The following is a 13134-nucleotide window of genomic DNA, read 5'->3' as shown; positions in this document are numbered from 1 at the left end:
ACACCAACACATACACAAACACAGGCACATTCCCTGAATTAAATAATTCTTGGGAGAGTCTGTTAAACCATGCCTTTGTATGATATAGAAAAGAAATACCAAGTGCCTTTTTGCCTTATTTCAATGTTTATAATACTGTTACTTAACATATATAACAAACAATAAATATGCTGGCTTGAGTAAAGTAGAAGCTTCCTATGAAAATTAAACTTTATTTAGTAAGTAGAGTTCATCCTCAAACACTCTGAAAGTTTAGTTGAAGTTTCTGGCGTTTGTGAAGTAGTATAGTAATAGACGCAAATATATATGTAAAGGATGAGCTGGAAACTTAAGAATATCAAATACAGTCCAACAGTCCAACATCAAGGCAGGAGAAGCAGACAGTCTCTGGATGAAAGCATTGCATAGGCCTTCTACCAATGAAGGGATGAGAGCAAGGGCAGGCCGATTCTGGCTGGGCTTGAAATGTCTAAAACACTGAGGATCTTCTTTAAGAAGAAAAGGATACACAGTGCTGAGTAAAGAACGGCTGGGTCCTCGTATTGGACTTAAGCTTCAGTTAAATCCCCTTCTGGGTGGGATAGAGATGTGAGAAAAGGGGGTTGAAAATGTGCCACCTCCTTGATCCAGTTTGCAAGGCAGAAATAGAGACACACATATAGAGAACAAATGTATGGACACCAAGGGGTGAAAGCGGGGGTGGGGGTGGGGGGTGAATTGAAAGATTGGGACTGACGTATATACGCTAATATGTATAAAATAGATAACTAATAAGAATCTGCTGTATAGCACAGGGAACTCTACTTCACTTCACTGTACAGTAGAAACTAATACAACATTGTAAAACAGCTATACCTCATTAAAAATAAAAGTTAAAGAAATATGAAAAAAAAAAAAAAAGTGCTGCCTCTTTGCCTGAGCAATTTCTTGGGATGAAGCCACATCATAGAAGCCAGAGACATTTAGACCAGGACCAGTGAAAACTGGCTTCAACAACATTGGGAAGTAAAAACATGAAATCTGTCCAATCTTCAGCACAGCTGGCTTGAGGCAGTGGTGGGCAGCCTGAGAGAGCACCCTTCCTTTAATGAGAAAATAAATCATGCCGTGAGGTTGGTAAGCTTCCTCTTCCTTGATGTTTCAACAATGTAAAAAGCTATCTCTCTTTACCTTGCTTTTGTCTAATCCTTTGTAAAACAATTTCATTTTTCCCAAACCACAGCAAGCTGGTCTTAGCTCACTCTTACACTGATGGACATGTACCAGGACATTTGTTTGTTTCTTTTACCTCATTAGATACTGATTTAGGGAATTCAGCAGAACAACAAGTTTTATAATTTGGGTACCTTCTTGTACCTTCGATAAGTTTCCTCATTTTGGTGAATGTGAAAGGAAATCTCAATACTGCCTTTCTCAAGTTTTGACATAAATGATCATTTTTCCCCTACCCTCCAGTAGTCTTGGTTTTTTTCATAAATCACAATTTTGATTTTGTACTTCCTCATTCACAACTGTCACCTACTCATGATGCATAAATTACTTGAAATTATTTACCAAAGATTCTGCATTAGAGGTTCATCTTCTGTATAATTGAATAACTAGTAGTTTGGTGCACAAATAAAATCATATACATGCAAATGTTAATATCGCTTGGAAATAACAGATTATTCATTGTAGTTACCTTACTTTAATACAATATACAGGCAATGACAATCAAAGTGTTCTCTTCTACTGTTATAGAACTTATTAAATACTAACATATGATCAATTTATGTATATAATCCTATCTCATGATTGGTTATTTGTTTCTGGAGGAGTCAGATGCTCTGTCCAGATGCTGTGGTTTACATTAACATCCTGTTTAAGAATCACAACTGAATTAAAAAGTTATTTCTACTATGTAAAGGAAATGAAAGGAAGCACATAGAAATAACCTGTCAGAGGACATGCAGGTTGGTAGCGTTGGAACTTGAGTGTGATGAAGGCCACCTGACTGCAAAGTCTCTGCTCCTTCTTCTCCAGTCCTGACCAGATCATCTATGTTGGTTTACCAGAGTATCACACACACAGTGGACAGTGAATTAATAACTACCCAGATATTTAATGTTTATAACTTCTTGTGGTTCTAGATAAAGAAAATACTCGTCACGGAATGGGAGAATCAGACACTTAGCCCTGACTTCATCTTGATGGGAATTTTCAGTCACACGCCCACTCATGTCTTCCTCTTCTCTCTGGTCCTGGGCATCTTCACAGTGGCGCTCTTGGCAAACACTCTCATGGTTCTCCTCATCCGCCTGGACTCCCGGCTCCACACCCCCATGTACTTCCTCCTCAGCCAGCTCTCCCTCATGGACCTCATGCTAATCTGCACCACTGTACCCAAGATGACCTGCAACTACCTGTCTGGCAGGAAGTCCATTTCTGTAGCAGGATGTGAAGCCCAGATATTCTTCTATGCGTCCCTCTTTGGTGCTGAGTGCTTCTTGTTGGCTGTCATGGCCTATGACCGCTACGTTGCCATTTGCTACCCTCTTCAGTACCCCAGTCTCATGACCTGGAAAGTTTGTGGACTCATGGTTGCCTCTTCATGGATCCTGGGTGCTTTTGATGGGATTGTTGATGTAGCTGCTACTTTGTCCTTTTCCTATTGTGGTTCCCGAGAAATAGCCCAGTTCTTCTGTGATGTCCCAGCACTCCTACGTCTCTCATGCACAGATACTTCCACGTTTGAAACACTTATTTTTATCTGTTGTGTAGTAATGCTCCTCCTCCCTTTGTCACTCATCATCATCTCTTACACACGTGTAATTATAGCTGTCATTTGCATGAGTTCTGGGGAGGGTCGGCACAAGGCTTTCACCACTTGTACTTCACACCTTACTGTTGTGGGCATGTATTATGGAGCAGCTATGTTCATGTATATGAGGCCCACTTCTGATCGTTCCCCAACCCAGGACAAGATGGTGTCAGCCTTCTACACCATTCTCACCCCCACGCTGAATCCCCTTATATACAGCCTCTGGAACAAAGACGTGGCCAAAGCATTCAGTAAGGTACTAGGGAAGGGGAAATCTAGAGAATAAATTGGTTAACAGTTTACAGGGTTTTCATTTTTTTCTCTTTCAAAACTCCTCTGTCTCTCTCTCGCTCTCTCTGGCACACTCATTTATTAAAAAATTACACAATTTAGCAACAAGTGAATAAACAATTTTCTTAAAGTAGGCATTAGAGTTGGCAGACTCTGGGTACACAGTCAATTGATATAGTTTGCAGTCATTGTATATTGATTTTGGTTTTAAGTACAATCAATAACGTTCTTGAAAAGTGAGTCATTAAGTTAATAAAGAGATTAACTCCTGTTTATAGAACCAAATAATTAATAAAATGGTCTTAAATGTTTTTTCTCATTTTCAAAACCCAGTGTCTTATTGAAATGATTATACAACGACTTATGTACTGAGTTAAATACCACATTTGCCTATTTCATTTTATCATTAGTTCTTTCAAAATGTAGCCTAACCAGAGAGTCACGGATACTTGTTCATTTACCAAAACACTTGTCCTGTAATAAATATTCCTTATTTTTGTAGAGAAGGCTCTTTTCTTTTGTTTGACTTCCCTGATACACTGAGCATTTGTATATCTGAAGATTTCTTACAGTGGAGTCACTTATATAACAGAATATTGGCAGATAATGCAGTACCATCAACCTATATTTTTTATTTCTGTGTTTTTTTTCTTTTTTGCTGGTGGTATCTTAAAAATCCAGTGTGTTATAATGAAATCCCAGGCTGTGGTTCCTACCTAAAAGACATGAGCTTTATCATATCTATGCACCGAATCATGATGGGAATGTTCTTATTCATCATATCAAAACATTACCATGTGAATGCGTGTAGAAAAGTTTCCATTAATTTGGCAGTTGTTGTAGTAAAGGTGTAATACTATCATCATGACAGAAGCTGCCTACATTTTTCTTTGTTTTCCTGATGAACATGGATGGTAACTGAATGAGAATGTTGACAGGTCTCTGAAGGCCTTGGTGGAAACCCCACTCCCATCCAGAGATAACCTACACGGTCTTCTCAAAGGAATATACTCAAATCCAGTAGGAACTCTTCATCTAGGCATAGGTACCAGCATACAAAGTGAAACATTTTTGTTCCTGTGCCTGTAGAAGACCAGATTTCTATAAATTTGATTGATTTTACATGGGCAATTGGATAAATGTTAGAAGAACTGGGATTTAATTCATGGAACTTGAGTATACTTCTCTAATCTACACCTTATATAATGGAGTTGCTATAAAAATATATATCTAAGACAGGACACTGAGGTGGTATTAATTTACTTAAAAATGAACAATAGAAAAAAAGTGGTAGCTCAATTTACATGAGGGTGAAGGCATGAAATGTGATCAGATTTGTAATCTCATTAAAGCACCCCCCTGAGCACCTTAAAACACAGTAACCTACAATTAAATGGAAAAGAGGATGGTTGAGTTTTCCATGTATGTGATGAACACCACAGTGAGATGGATCTGTACAGAAATCAGAAAATCCACATGAAATAGACTTAATTGTTTCTAACTTTTACAAGGTGGAAATATTTCACAGTTCTTTCTCTAAGCTAAATCAAGTTCATTCAGGTGAATTTGTAAACACTTATGCAATACTGCGCTGTATACATATAACACCAACTTACGCATGCTCCTATTTGGGTTGATGTATGTTCTATGTCATTACAAGTAACAACTGCAATGAATTGGATGGCTCTCTGGTGTCCATTCTCTGAAGACTAGAAGTGACAGTGGGAGATGTTTCCATGGATGAAGGACTCTGCTGGGCAGGCAGGATTTTATGGCTTGTGGGTCACATGATACCCAAGACTTAAAGGGAAGTCAGGTCACATGGCCATTCTTTGTGTTCCACTGTGCAGCATTAACTCTCCACAAAGCCCAGTAAAGAGTGAGGAGCTTTTTCTCAAGTATTCTTTTCCTGTGAATTGATAGAGGCTCCTTAGAGCATCTCTATTTAACATGGACCCTTTATACACCATTGGATCTGGTATCATTAAGCCCAGTTACAGATCATCTTGCTCAATACAATAAATCAGCTACAAAGTAGCTTCATGGGCTTGGGGACTGAGATGAAATAAGGTAGGTAGAATCTGGTAAGGCTCCATCTAACCCTTATTTGTCGCTTATAGGAAGGAGCTCTCCAAATATTCTTACTCAGAGTGTTACTAGGGCTTCTGAGTGTTTACTCAGTGACTTCCCCCATGGGTCTTTCTCATAGAAATGATACAACTCTACATTTCCCCGTGATCAGAGGAACTAATGCATCTCCCTAAATTGTCCAATTGATGATAAGTATCAGGCATTTGAATCTTTTGCGCTTTTAAAGGCTAGGGTCAGGCAGGAAATTTTAGGGAGAGCCATGCAGAGAGAGAAATAAGAACTTAATGACTGTTGAGGGAAGGCCCAATATTTGACTCACCACTGTCATAAGGAAAAAGAGGCCAGCAGTGACTGCTGAAGTCTATTTTAAGACCATGTGTGGCCATTCTTGAATGTTCACAATATTCCCCCCAAAATAACAATTTAAAAAGTGGGACAAAAAGAAATATCCCTCATCATCTCAGCAATCATCTCAGGCTCTATGCTGACGAGTTAGCAAATAATTCTTTTCCTCTTCTTTAACCATAGTAAAGTAAAGTATCTCTGGCTGCAGGCCTATGCCTTGTATGAAAGCTGTTTAATGAAGAACAAGCACATTTGAAGCATGTTAGTAGCTTAATCTAAAAGCATCAACTGACAAAGAAAATATGGTGAGTGAAAAAATTTTATTGAACAAGTTTTGTCATGTAATAGAAACAAAATCCCAAGATCCAGATGGCATTGTTAACTTTGGAAAGAACAGAGCTGGAACAATAGAACCAACTGGGAAGATTTTTAACACAGCAACGCCTGGCTTCTTTCGAAGAGATTCTGATTCAATGAGTCCAGAAAGTTCTAGTACTACAAAACATTTTTTAATCTCCTCCAAAGATTCTGGTAAGTATCTATGTTTGAGAACAACTGGGACAGAGGCATGAGAAATTGTTCAGATTTTTGAAACCAGACTTTAGGTGAATATTTCAAGCAGTCTATATTATTAATGAGGAAGAAACAGATCATTCTCTATGACCTGGTATCAAAAAGAAAGCTTATGCTGGTAACAGGAAATATTACCTTAATGACCTTGGAAAAAACTGAAGATAACCTCACCAATCTAATTAAAGGCAAGGGACTAAATCCCTGAGGACTAAGAAATTTATCTAGGAAAAAAACCAAACTGTAGGAATTTAAGCCTTTTAATTTATTCAGTCAGTGCTATTGTGTCTCCTTGGGAAACACCAGAAGGTAAGAGTGGAAAAAGAAGTTTAAATTACAAAATTTCTAGCACCTTCTTGGTTTCACTGAGGCAGAAATGGATGAAAACCTGCACTATGTTAGATACTTCCAAAGCAATAGATAGATTTTCATCTTAACATAGCCTACATTAATTCATCCCACATTTAAAAGTTGAGTAATATGAGTCTTGACTAGGTCTTGGGTTCTTTTTGAAGAATATTATGTGAATATAAGGCATTGTTATGATTTGACTATCCTCTAATGTGCACTGCTTTAAAACTCATTCAGACAATCTCTTCATGGGTTTATTTTATTAATTCAGCACATTTTTCCCCCTAAGAAGCACATATTCAGCTCCAAGCAAAGCAAAGTTCTGTTTGATTAAAATAGTATTTTTAAACTGTAAGACATTATCTTTTAGTGGCCTATACTCTAGTTTAGAGAACAAGTCATTATACAAAATAATAGGACAAAAGTAATATGGAAATTAATATATGTTTTATGGATTGAATGGTGTCCCTCAAAATTTATATGTTGAAGTCCCAGTACCTCAGGATGTTAGCTTACTTGGAGATTTGGTCCTTATAGAGGTAATCAAGTTAAAATGAGGTCAATAAAATGTGTGTTATAAATTTATTTATTAATTTAATTTATTGGCTGCGTTGGGTCATCATTGCTGTGTGCGGGCTTTCTGTAGTTGCAGACAGTGGGGGCTACTCTTTGTTGTGGTGCGTGGGCTTCTCATTTCAGTGGCTTCTCTTGTTGCAGAGCCCGGGCTCTAGGCATGTGGGCTTAAGCAGTTGTGGTGCATGGGCTTCAGCAGTTGTGTGTCAGGGGCTGAGTTGCTCTGTGGGATCTTCCTGGACCAGCGCTTGAACCCGTGTCCCCCGCATTAGCAGGCAGATTCTTAACCACTGTGCCACCAGGGAAGCCCCAGAATGGATGTTAATCCAGATGACTTTGTCCTCATAAAAAGAGAAAATTTGGAAACAGATGCAAACACAGCAAGATTGCCATGTGAACATGAAGGAACATATCAGAGTTGTTTTCTACAGGCCAGGGAATAGCAAAGATTGCCAGCAACCACCAGAAGCTAGGTGAGAGGCATGGAACTGAGTCTGCCTTGCAGCCCTCAGAAGGAACCAGTCTTGCTGACACCTTGATCTGACACTTCTAGTCTTCAGAATTGGGAGACAGTAAGTTTAGATTATTTAGTCAACCTAGCTTTTGATATCTTGTTATGGCAGTCTAACAAACTAACACAATATGATTAAATATCAAAAATATAATAATGGTAATGATTAAGATGGTTGAAGCTTATATTTTCTGAGTTCACATATTTTGGATTAAGCTTTATGCTGAGTTATCTTTCATTGTCTTTGCAACAACGCTAAGAGATGATACTAGCCTCACTGTAGAATTTTTTTAAAAGATTACTAAGAATAGCACTGTTGGGAGTAGAGCAAGGATTCAATCACAGGTCTGTCTGTTCTCAAAATTCCAGTTCAGCACTCAGCTCCGAGAGCAGTAGAAGAGACCTTATAATATGACTGAGTTTAGCAAATGGGAGCCTATTATCTATGGAAATGAAACAAGAGTTCATGAGGATGATATGGTTGTTTTAGAGCTGGAATGAAGGAAAGAACTGAAAATGTTGGGGATAGTTGGAGAACAAAGCTTATTCTTCATGAGGGAAGTAATCTGAGCCAAGATCTCATATCAGAAAGTATTTTGAGATGAAAGAATAGAATTTGCAGAGTTCGAACCCGTGTCCCTCGCATTGGCGGGTGGATTCTTAACCACTCCCTCACCTGGGAAGCCCTCCTCATTGTTTTTCAACAGGAACCCCTCCACATGCCGCGGAGCAAATATTTTAACCTCGGGATGAGAAGTAAGGGATTTATTTTATTGGAAATGTAACGAAATTACTGGGAGAGGCCGAGGAAAATTTTGGAAGTAGCAGCATATCTTCCAATAGATACCAGCTTTGCTCTATGTGGAGAATCATGAGAAGATCTTTGAGGGCAGGAAGGTGGACTACAGCAGTGGTTCTCAAACATTAGCCACCATCCAAATCATCTGGAGGTTGTTAAAACATATTTCTGATTCAGTAGGTCAGGGGTGGTGCCTGGAAATGTGCATTTCCCCCCAGTTCCCACGTGATGTTGATGCTGCTTCACTGGGGGATCACCCTGTGAGAAACACTGCCCTAAATGAGTACTTTCTAACCATCTTAGGTCATGCTGGTGGGCCGTGAAAATCCATCTGTCCTGGTGTTAGCTTTTGACCGTGTTTTGCAGAAGGATGGTGTTGCTAGGTTGTAACTAAGGGAAAAATACAAGTTAGTCTGGGATCCACAGAGGAACGGACCTCTTCATACTTGGTATGCCCTGACCATGTCCAAACTTTTATCTGTGCTCTCCATGTGGTCTCTCTTCTATTTCTTATTCCTCGCAAGTGTCTATTTTTGCTCAAAATTTAAACTAATTCTGTCATCTTTTTCAGCGGAGGTCTTTCTGTCTTCTTCCCCTCTCCAACTTACCTTTTACATATATATTTTTTATTTATATTTGGAAGAGTCCTCCTCTTGTAAATAGCAGTACAGGTAAGCCCCGTTGAATTCTGTACTCTAATGAAGTAATTAGGAATAGCCATGTAGTGTTTAATTATACAGTGATTATAATGATCAGTGACACTTGTGCCCTTAATTGAGGATTATGTAGCAGAAAGCATTTTGGAAGCATTTGGATGTGGAGTTTCTTTAGTGAGAAAGTCAAATATTTTACAAATGACTGAACAACACAATTTAAGTCTTTGTGTGTATTACTATAGAAAACCCTCTGTTATACTGTTTGTATAACTAAAGAGAGTATAAGGTGTTCTTGAAAATTACTGAACCACATTTATTTTGGCCACTAATGTTGTTGCAAGATGTAGTTTTGCAGGTGCGACAGTACAGAGAAGTTTTAATCAGCTATTTCTTTAAGATCTCTAGCAAATTTTAAAGATTATTTTTTTATCATAAATTCTTATCATTGTAAGGGATGAAGAAACACTGCATGTTTCCAGGAATAGTGACACACACACCAGCACATACACAAACACAGATACATTCCCTGCATTAAGTAATTCTTGGGAGAGTCCATTAAACCATGCCATTGCATGATATGGAAAAGCAATACCAACTGCCTTTTTGCCTTATTTCAGTGTTTATACTGCTGTTATTTAACATATATAACAAACAATAAATATGCTGGCTTGAGTAAAGTACAAGCTTCCTGTGGAATATTAAAGTTTATTTACTAAGTAGAGTACATCCTTGAACACTCTGAATGTTAAGTTGAAGTTTCTAGAATTTTCTGGAGTACAGTGATGGCCACTAAAATATATGTGCAGGATGAAGTGGAAACTTAAGAATCTTCAGAAATAAAGGTTAGTTAGTTTGTATAATAATGATCAATATACGATAATTAGGATTTGGATTACGGATACAAGAACAGATGTATTTTTATGAATAAGAGAGTTTTCACAACAAATTTGTATGACTGTATGACTGACTCTTTGGGAGTAAAAATGAGTGAAGCATCCACAATTGTGGTTTATGGTTACTGAGATGTACAGTTAAAGAATTAAGGAAGGTTATGGTTATAAATATTTTCAGAAGACAAAACAAAGAAATGGCTAGGGACACTGGCAACAATGTATTTATGGTTCACGGAGGTGAGAACATACATGTGCATATACCTTTGGATACCTGTGCATAATAAATACAATTATTACAATACAATTTGATAAGTGCTATTGTAGAGGTGTGTTTAGAAAGTGTTGGGAGGGTTTCCAACTCAAGGGAACTGAGGACAATTTATAGCAATAAACAAGGACAACAATTAAGGGGGAAGAGATGAGCAGCAAACTAAATATTACAAGGGACACATGGAAGGACCAAAACACATGGATATCTGATAAACAAAACATACCAGAGACTGAGGCAGTCGTGAGTTACACACAAAGGTCCCAGGTGAAAAGACGGTAACTGAAGATCTGTTCCGAGAATGCAGTTCCAGTCACCCCCATCACCATCCTCTCCCAGCCTCACTCCTCATGCAGAGCAGTTGGCAGCCAAGTGCATACCTGGAAGCAAAACAAATGAAACTGGTACTGCTCTGTAAGACAACAATCACACTGACACAGAACATTAAGGCTTCTCCCAGGGTGTTGGCACCCCTACATAAAGCTCTCCTCACTTAGGTATTCAGCAAGTCCCACCTTAAGGGTTAACTCTCACTTACAATGCCCACATCTAATTTTCTTATTTGCAGGCTCTGCTTAAGTAACCAGCTTTCACAATTCAGCTACACTTCAGTGTAGAGGTCTGTAGAAAATCAGTCCTATCTCTACAAGAAGAGAGTAGTTTGTTCTCCCAATATTTGCATAGACTTAAAATTACAAAAGTTGTATTGGTGTTATAATATTTAAATTGATAATCAATGCAATCTTTCAAAAACATTCTAATAAAGGTTGTCAACAGAGACAATATTTGGTTATGGAGGGATGGCAAAGTAATGCAATGAGATATTAGGTACTCATATCTCTTATGAATCCAGTAAAAAGAGGAATAGAATGTTAATAGTGTTTTAGACATTTAGAAAGATTGTAGAAAAAATAGATATGAAAATTACAAATTATCAAAATGTATAAAGAAATTATGAAAGGAGATGAGAGCCTATTTGAAAGACAAATTCTTTTTTTAATTATTGGAATATAGTTGATGTACAATATTATGTTAGTTTCAGGTGTCCTATCTAGTCATTTGATGTTTGCGTACATTAATGGCACGATCACCACAGTAAGTCTAACCATCTGTCCTCATGCAAAGGTTTTACAATATTATTGACCATATTCCTCGTGGCAAAGGAATAGACAGCAAGATTTCATTTTTTAATGGCGAAGTAATATTGCACTGTATATATATATATATGTATATATATATATATATATATATATATACCACGTCTTCTTTATCTATTCATCTATTGAGGGACATTTCAGTTGCTTTGGTATTGTAGATAATTCTGTAATGAACATTGAGGTTCACATATCTTTTCTTTTTTTTTTTTTTTATAAATTTATTTATTTATTTATTTTATTGGCTGTGTTGGGTCTTTTCTACTGTGCATGGGCTTTCTTTTTAGTTGTGGTGAGTGGGGGCTACTCTTTGTTGTGGTGTGAGGGCTCCTCATTGCCGTGGCTTCTCTTGTTGTGGAGCACGGGCTCTAGGCACGTGGGCTTCAGTAGTTGCAGCACATGGGCTCAATAGTTGTGGCTCACAGGCTCTAAAGTGCAGGCTCAATAGTTTTGGCGCACGGGCTTAGTTGCTCCATGGCATGTGGGATCTTCCCAGAGCAGGGATCGAACCCGTGTGCCCTGCACTGGCAGATGGATTCTTAACCACTGCGCCACCTAGGAAGCCCCACATATCTTTTCAATTAGTGTTTTTGTTTTTTGGGTAACATGAGATTACTGCATATTCTGGCAGTTGTATTTTCAATTTTTTGAGGAACCTTCATACTTTTTCATAGTGGCTGCACTAATTAGCAATCTCACCCACAGCGCACAAGACTTCCCTTTTCTCCACACCCCCACCATCATTTCATATCTGTTGGAAAAGACGTACATTCTTAACTTTTATGTCAGATATGGTCAATTTTAAAATAGTAGAAAAAGCATAAAACCAAGAATTTGAAATTTGTATTATAACATTGTACTAAAATAAGGAGTCTTTATATTTTTGGTAACACTTTTCCCGTGTAAACTTGTCTATTTCTCTAACCAGTTATCAGGAAAATAATTTTGCATGTATATGTGAAAAGTAAAATTCTTGTCAGTTAATGTTATCATTAGTAAATCGGGATATTGATTATTTGATGTTTCCAAAATAATCCTCTGAACATGGAAAAGTTTTAAGTATTGACTGAATTAATGCTGATTGAATTAAATTAAGCATTTTCTTAATTTGTATATTTTTATCTGCACAGTTGATTTCATTTGAATTTTATTAAGCATAAAATACAATAGTAAAATTGAGATGTGTAAATGTACATAGAGGTAAATGTAGCATTGCTTTGTTTCACTTTATGAAGGCTCTGGATCTAAAACTCTGTGTGTTCCAGAAAAATCAAAAGGCTAAATATGGATTTGATCCGTGTTCTAAATTAGTTTTGTCTAAATAGACCAGACAGAGACACATTACAGCCCTCATAGTCTCCTTCCACAAATCACACATGCAGAACACTAATTGCAACACAAAATTTTGAGGGAAGGGCAATCTAGAATGGACATGCAGTCTCCATGGGGGAGGAAATGAGAGTAGGAGAAAAAAGGAAAGATACTGTGCAAATGATACCCACAGTGCAACCTGTCACAGTCCATCAAAGCAGGAGAAGCAGACAGTCTCTGCATGATAGAATTGCATGGGCCTTCTACCAATGAAGGGATGAGAGCAAGGGCAGGCCAATTCTGGCTGGGCTTGAAGCTTCTAAAACATTGAGGGGCCTCTTTAAGAAAAAAAGGATACACAGTGATGACTAAAGAACAGCTAGGTCCTTGTGTTGGACTTAAGTTCAGTTAAATCCTCCTCTGGGTAGGGATGAAAAAACATAAAGAGATGTGAGAATAAGGGGATTTAAAAATGTGCTACCTCTCTGCCTGAAAAATTTCTTGGGATAGAGACACACTAG

General features: G+C 37.8%; 1 protein-coding gene across 1 annotated transcript; it reads left to right on the top strand.

Annotated features, from left to right (window-relative positions):
- Positions 1 to 1946: 1946 nt before the first annotated feature.
- Positions 1947 to 7498, top strand: LOC130830816 (olfactory receptor 2M3-like). The gene is made up of 3 exons (XM_057698140.1): positions 1947 to 1952; positions 2130 to 3051; positions 7374 to 7498. The coding sequence occupies exons 1-3, from the start codon at positions 1947 to 1949 to the stop codon at positions 7496 to 7498; spliced, it is 1053 nt and encodes a 350-aa protein (XP_057554123.1).
- The last annotated feature ends 5636 nt before the right edge of the window (positions 7499 to 13134 follow it).

Source organism: Hippopotamus amphibius, chromosome 11, assembly GCF_030028045.1.
Source record: "Hippopotamus amphibius kiboko isolate mHipAmp2 chromosome 11, mHipAmp2.hap2, whole genome shotgun sequence".
Classification (NCBI taxonomy): Eukaryota; Metazoa; Chordata; class Mammalia; order Artiodactyla; family Hippopotamidae; genus Hippopotamus; species Hippopotamus amphibius.
This window is presented reverse-complemented; position numbering and strand designations above follow the sequence as displayed.

Excerpts from the sequence above, each read along its gene's own strand:
- LOC130830816 (XM_057698140.1), top strand. Across the intron at positions 3,052-7,373 it reads AGACGTGGCCAAAGCATTCA|AGAAAATTTGGAAACAGATG; the intron begins GTAAGGTACTAG and ends CCTCATAAAAAG.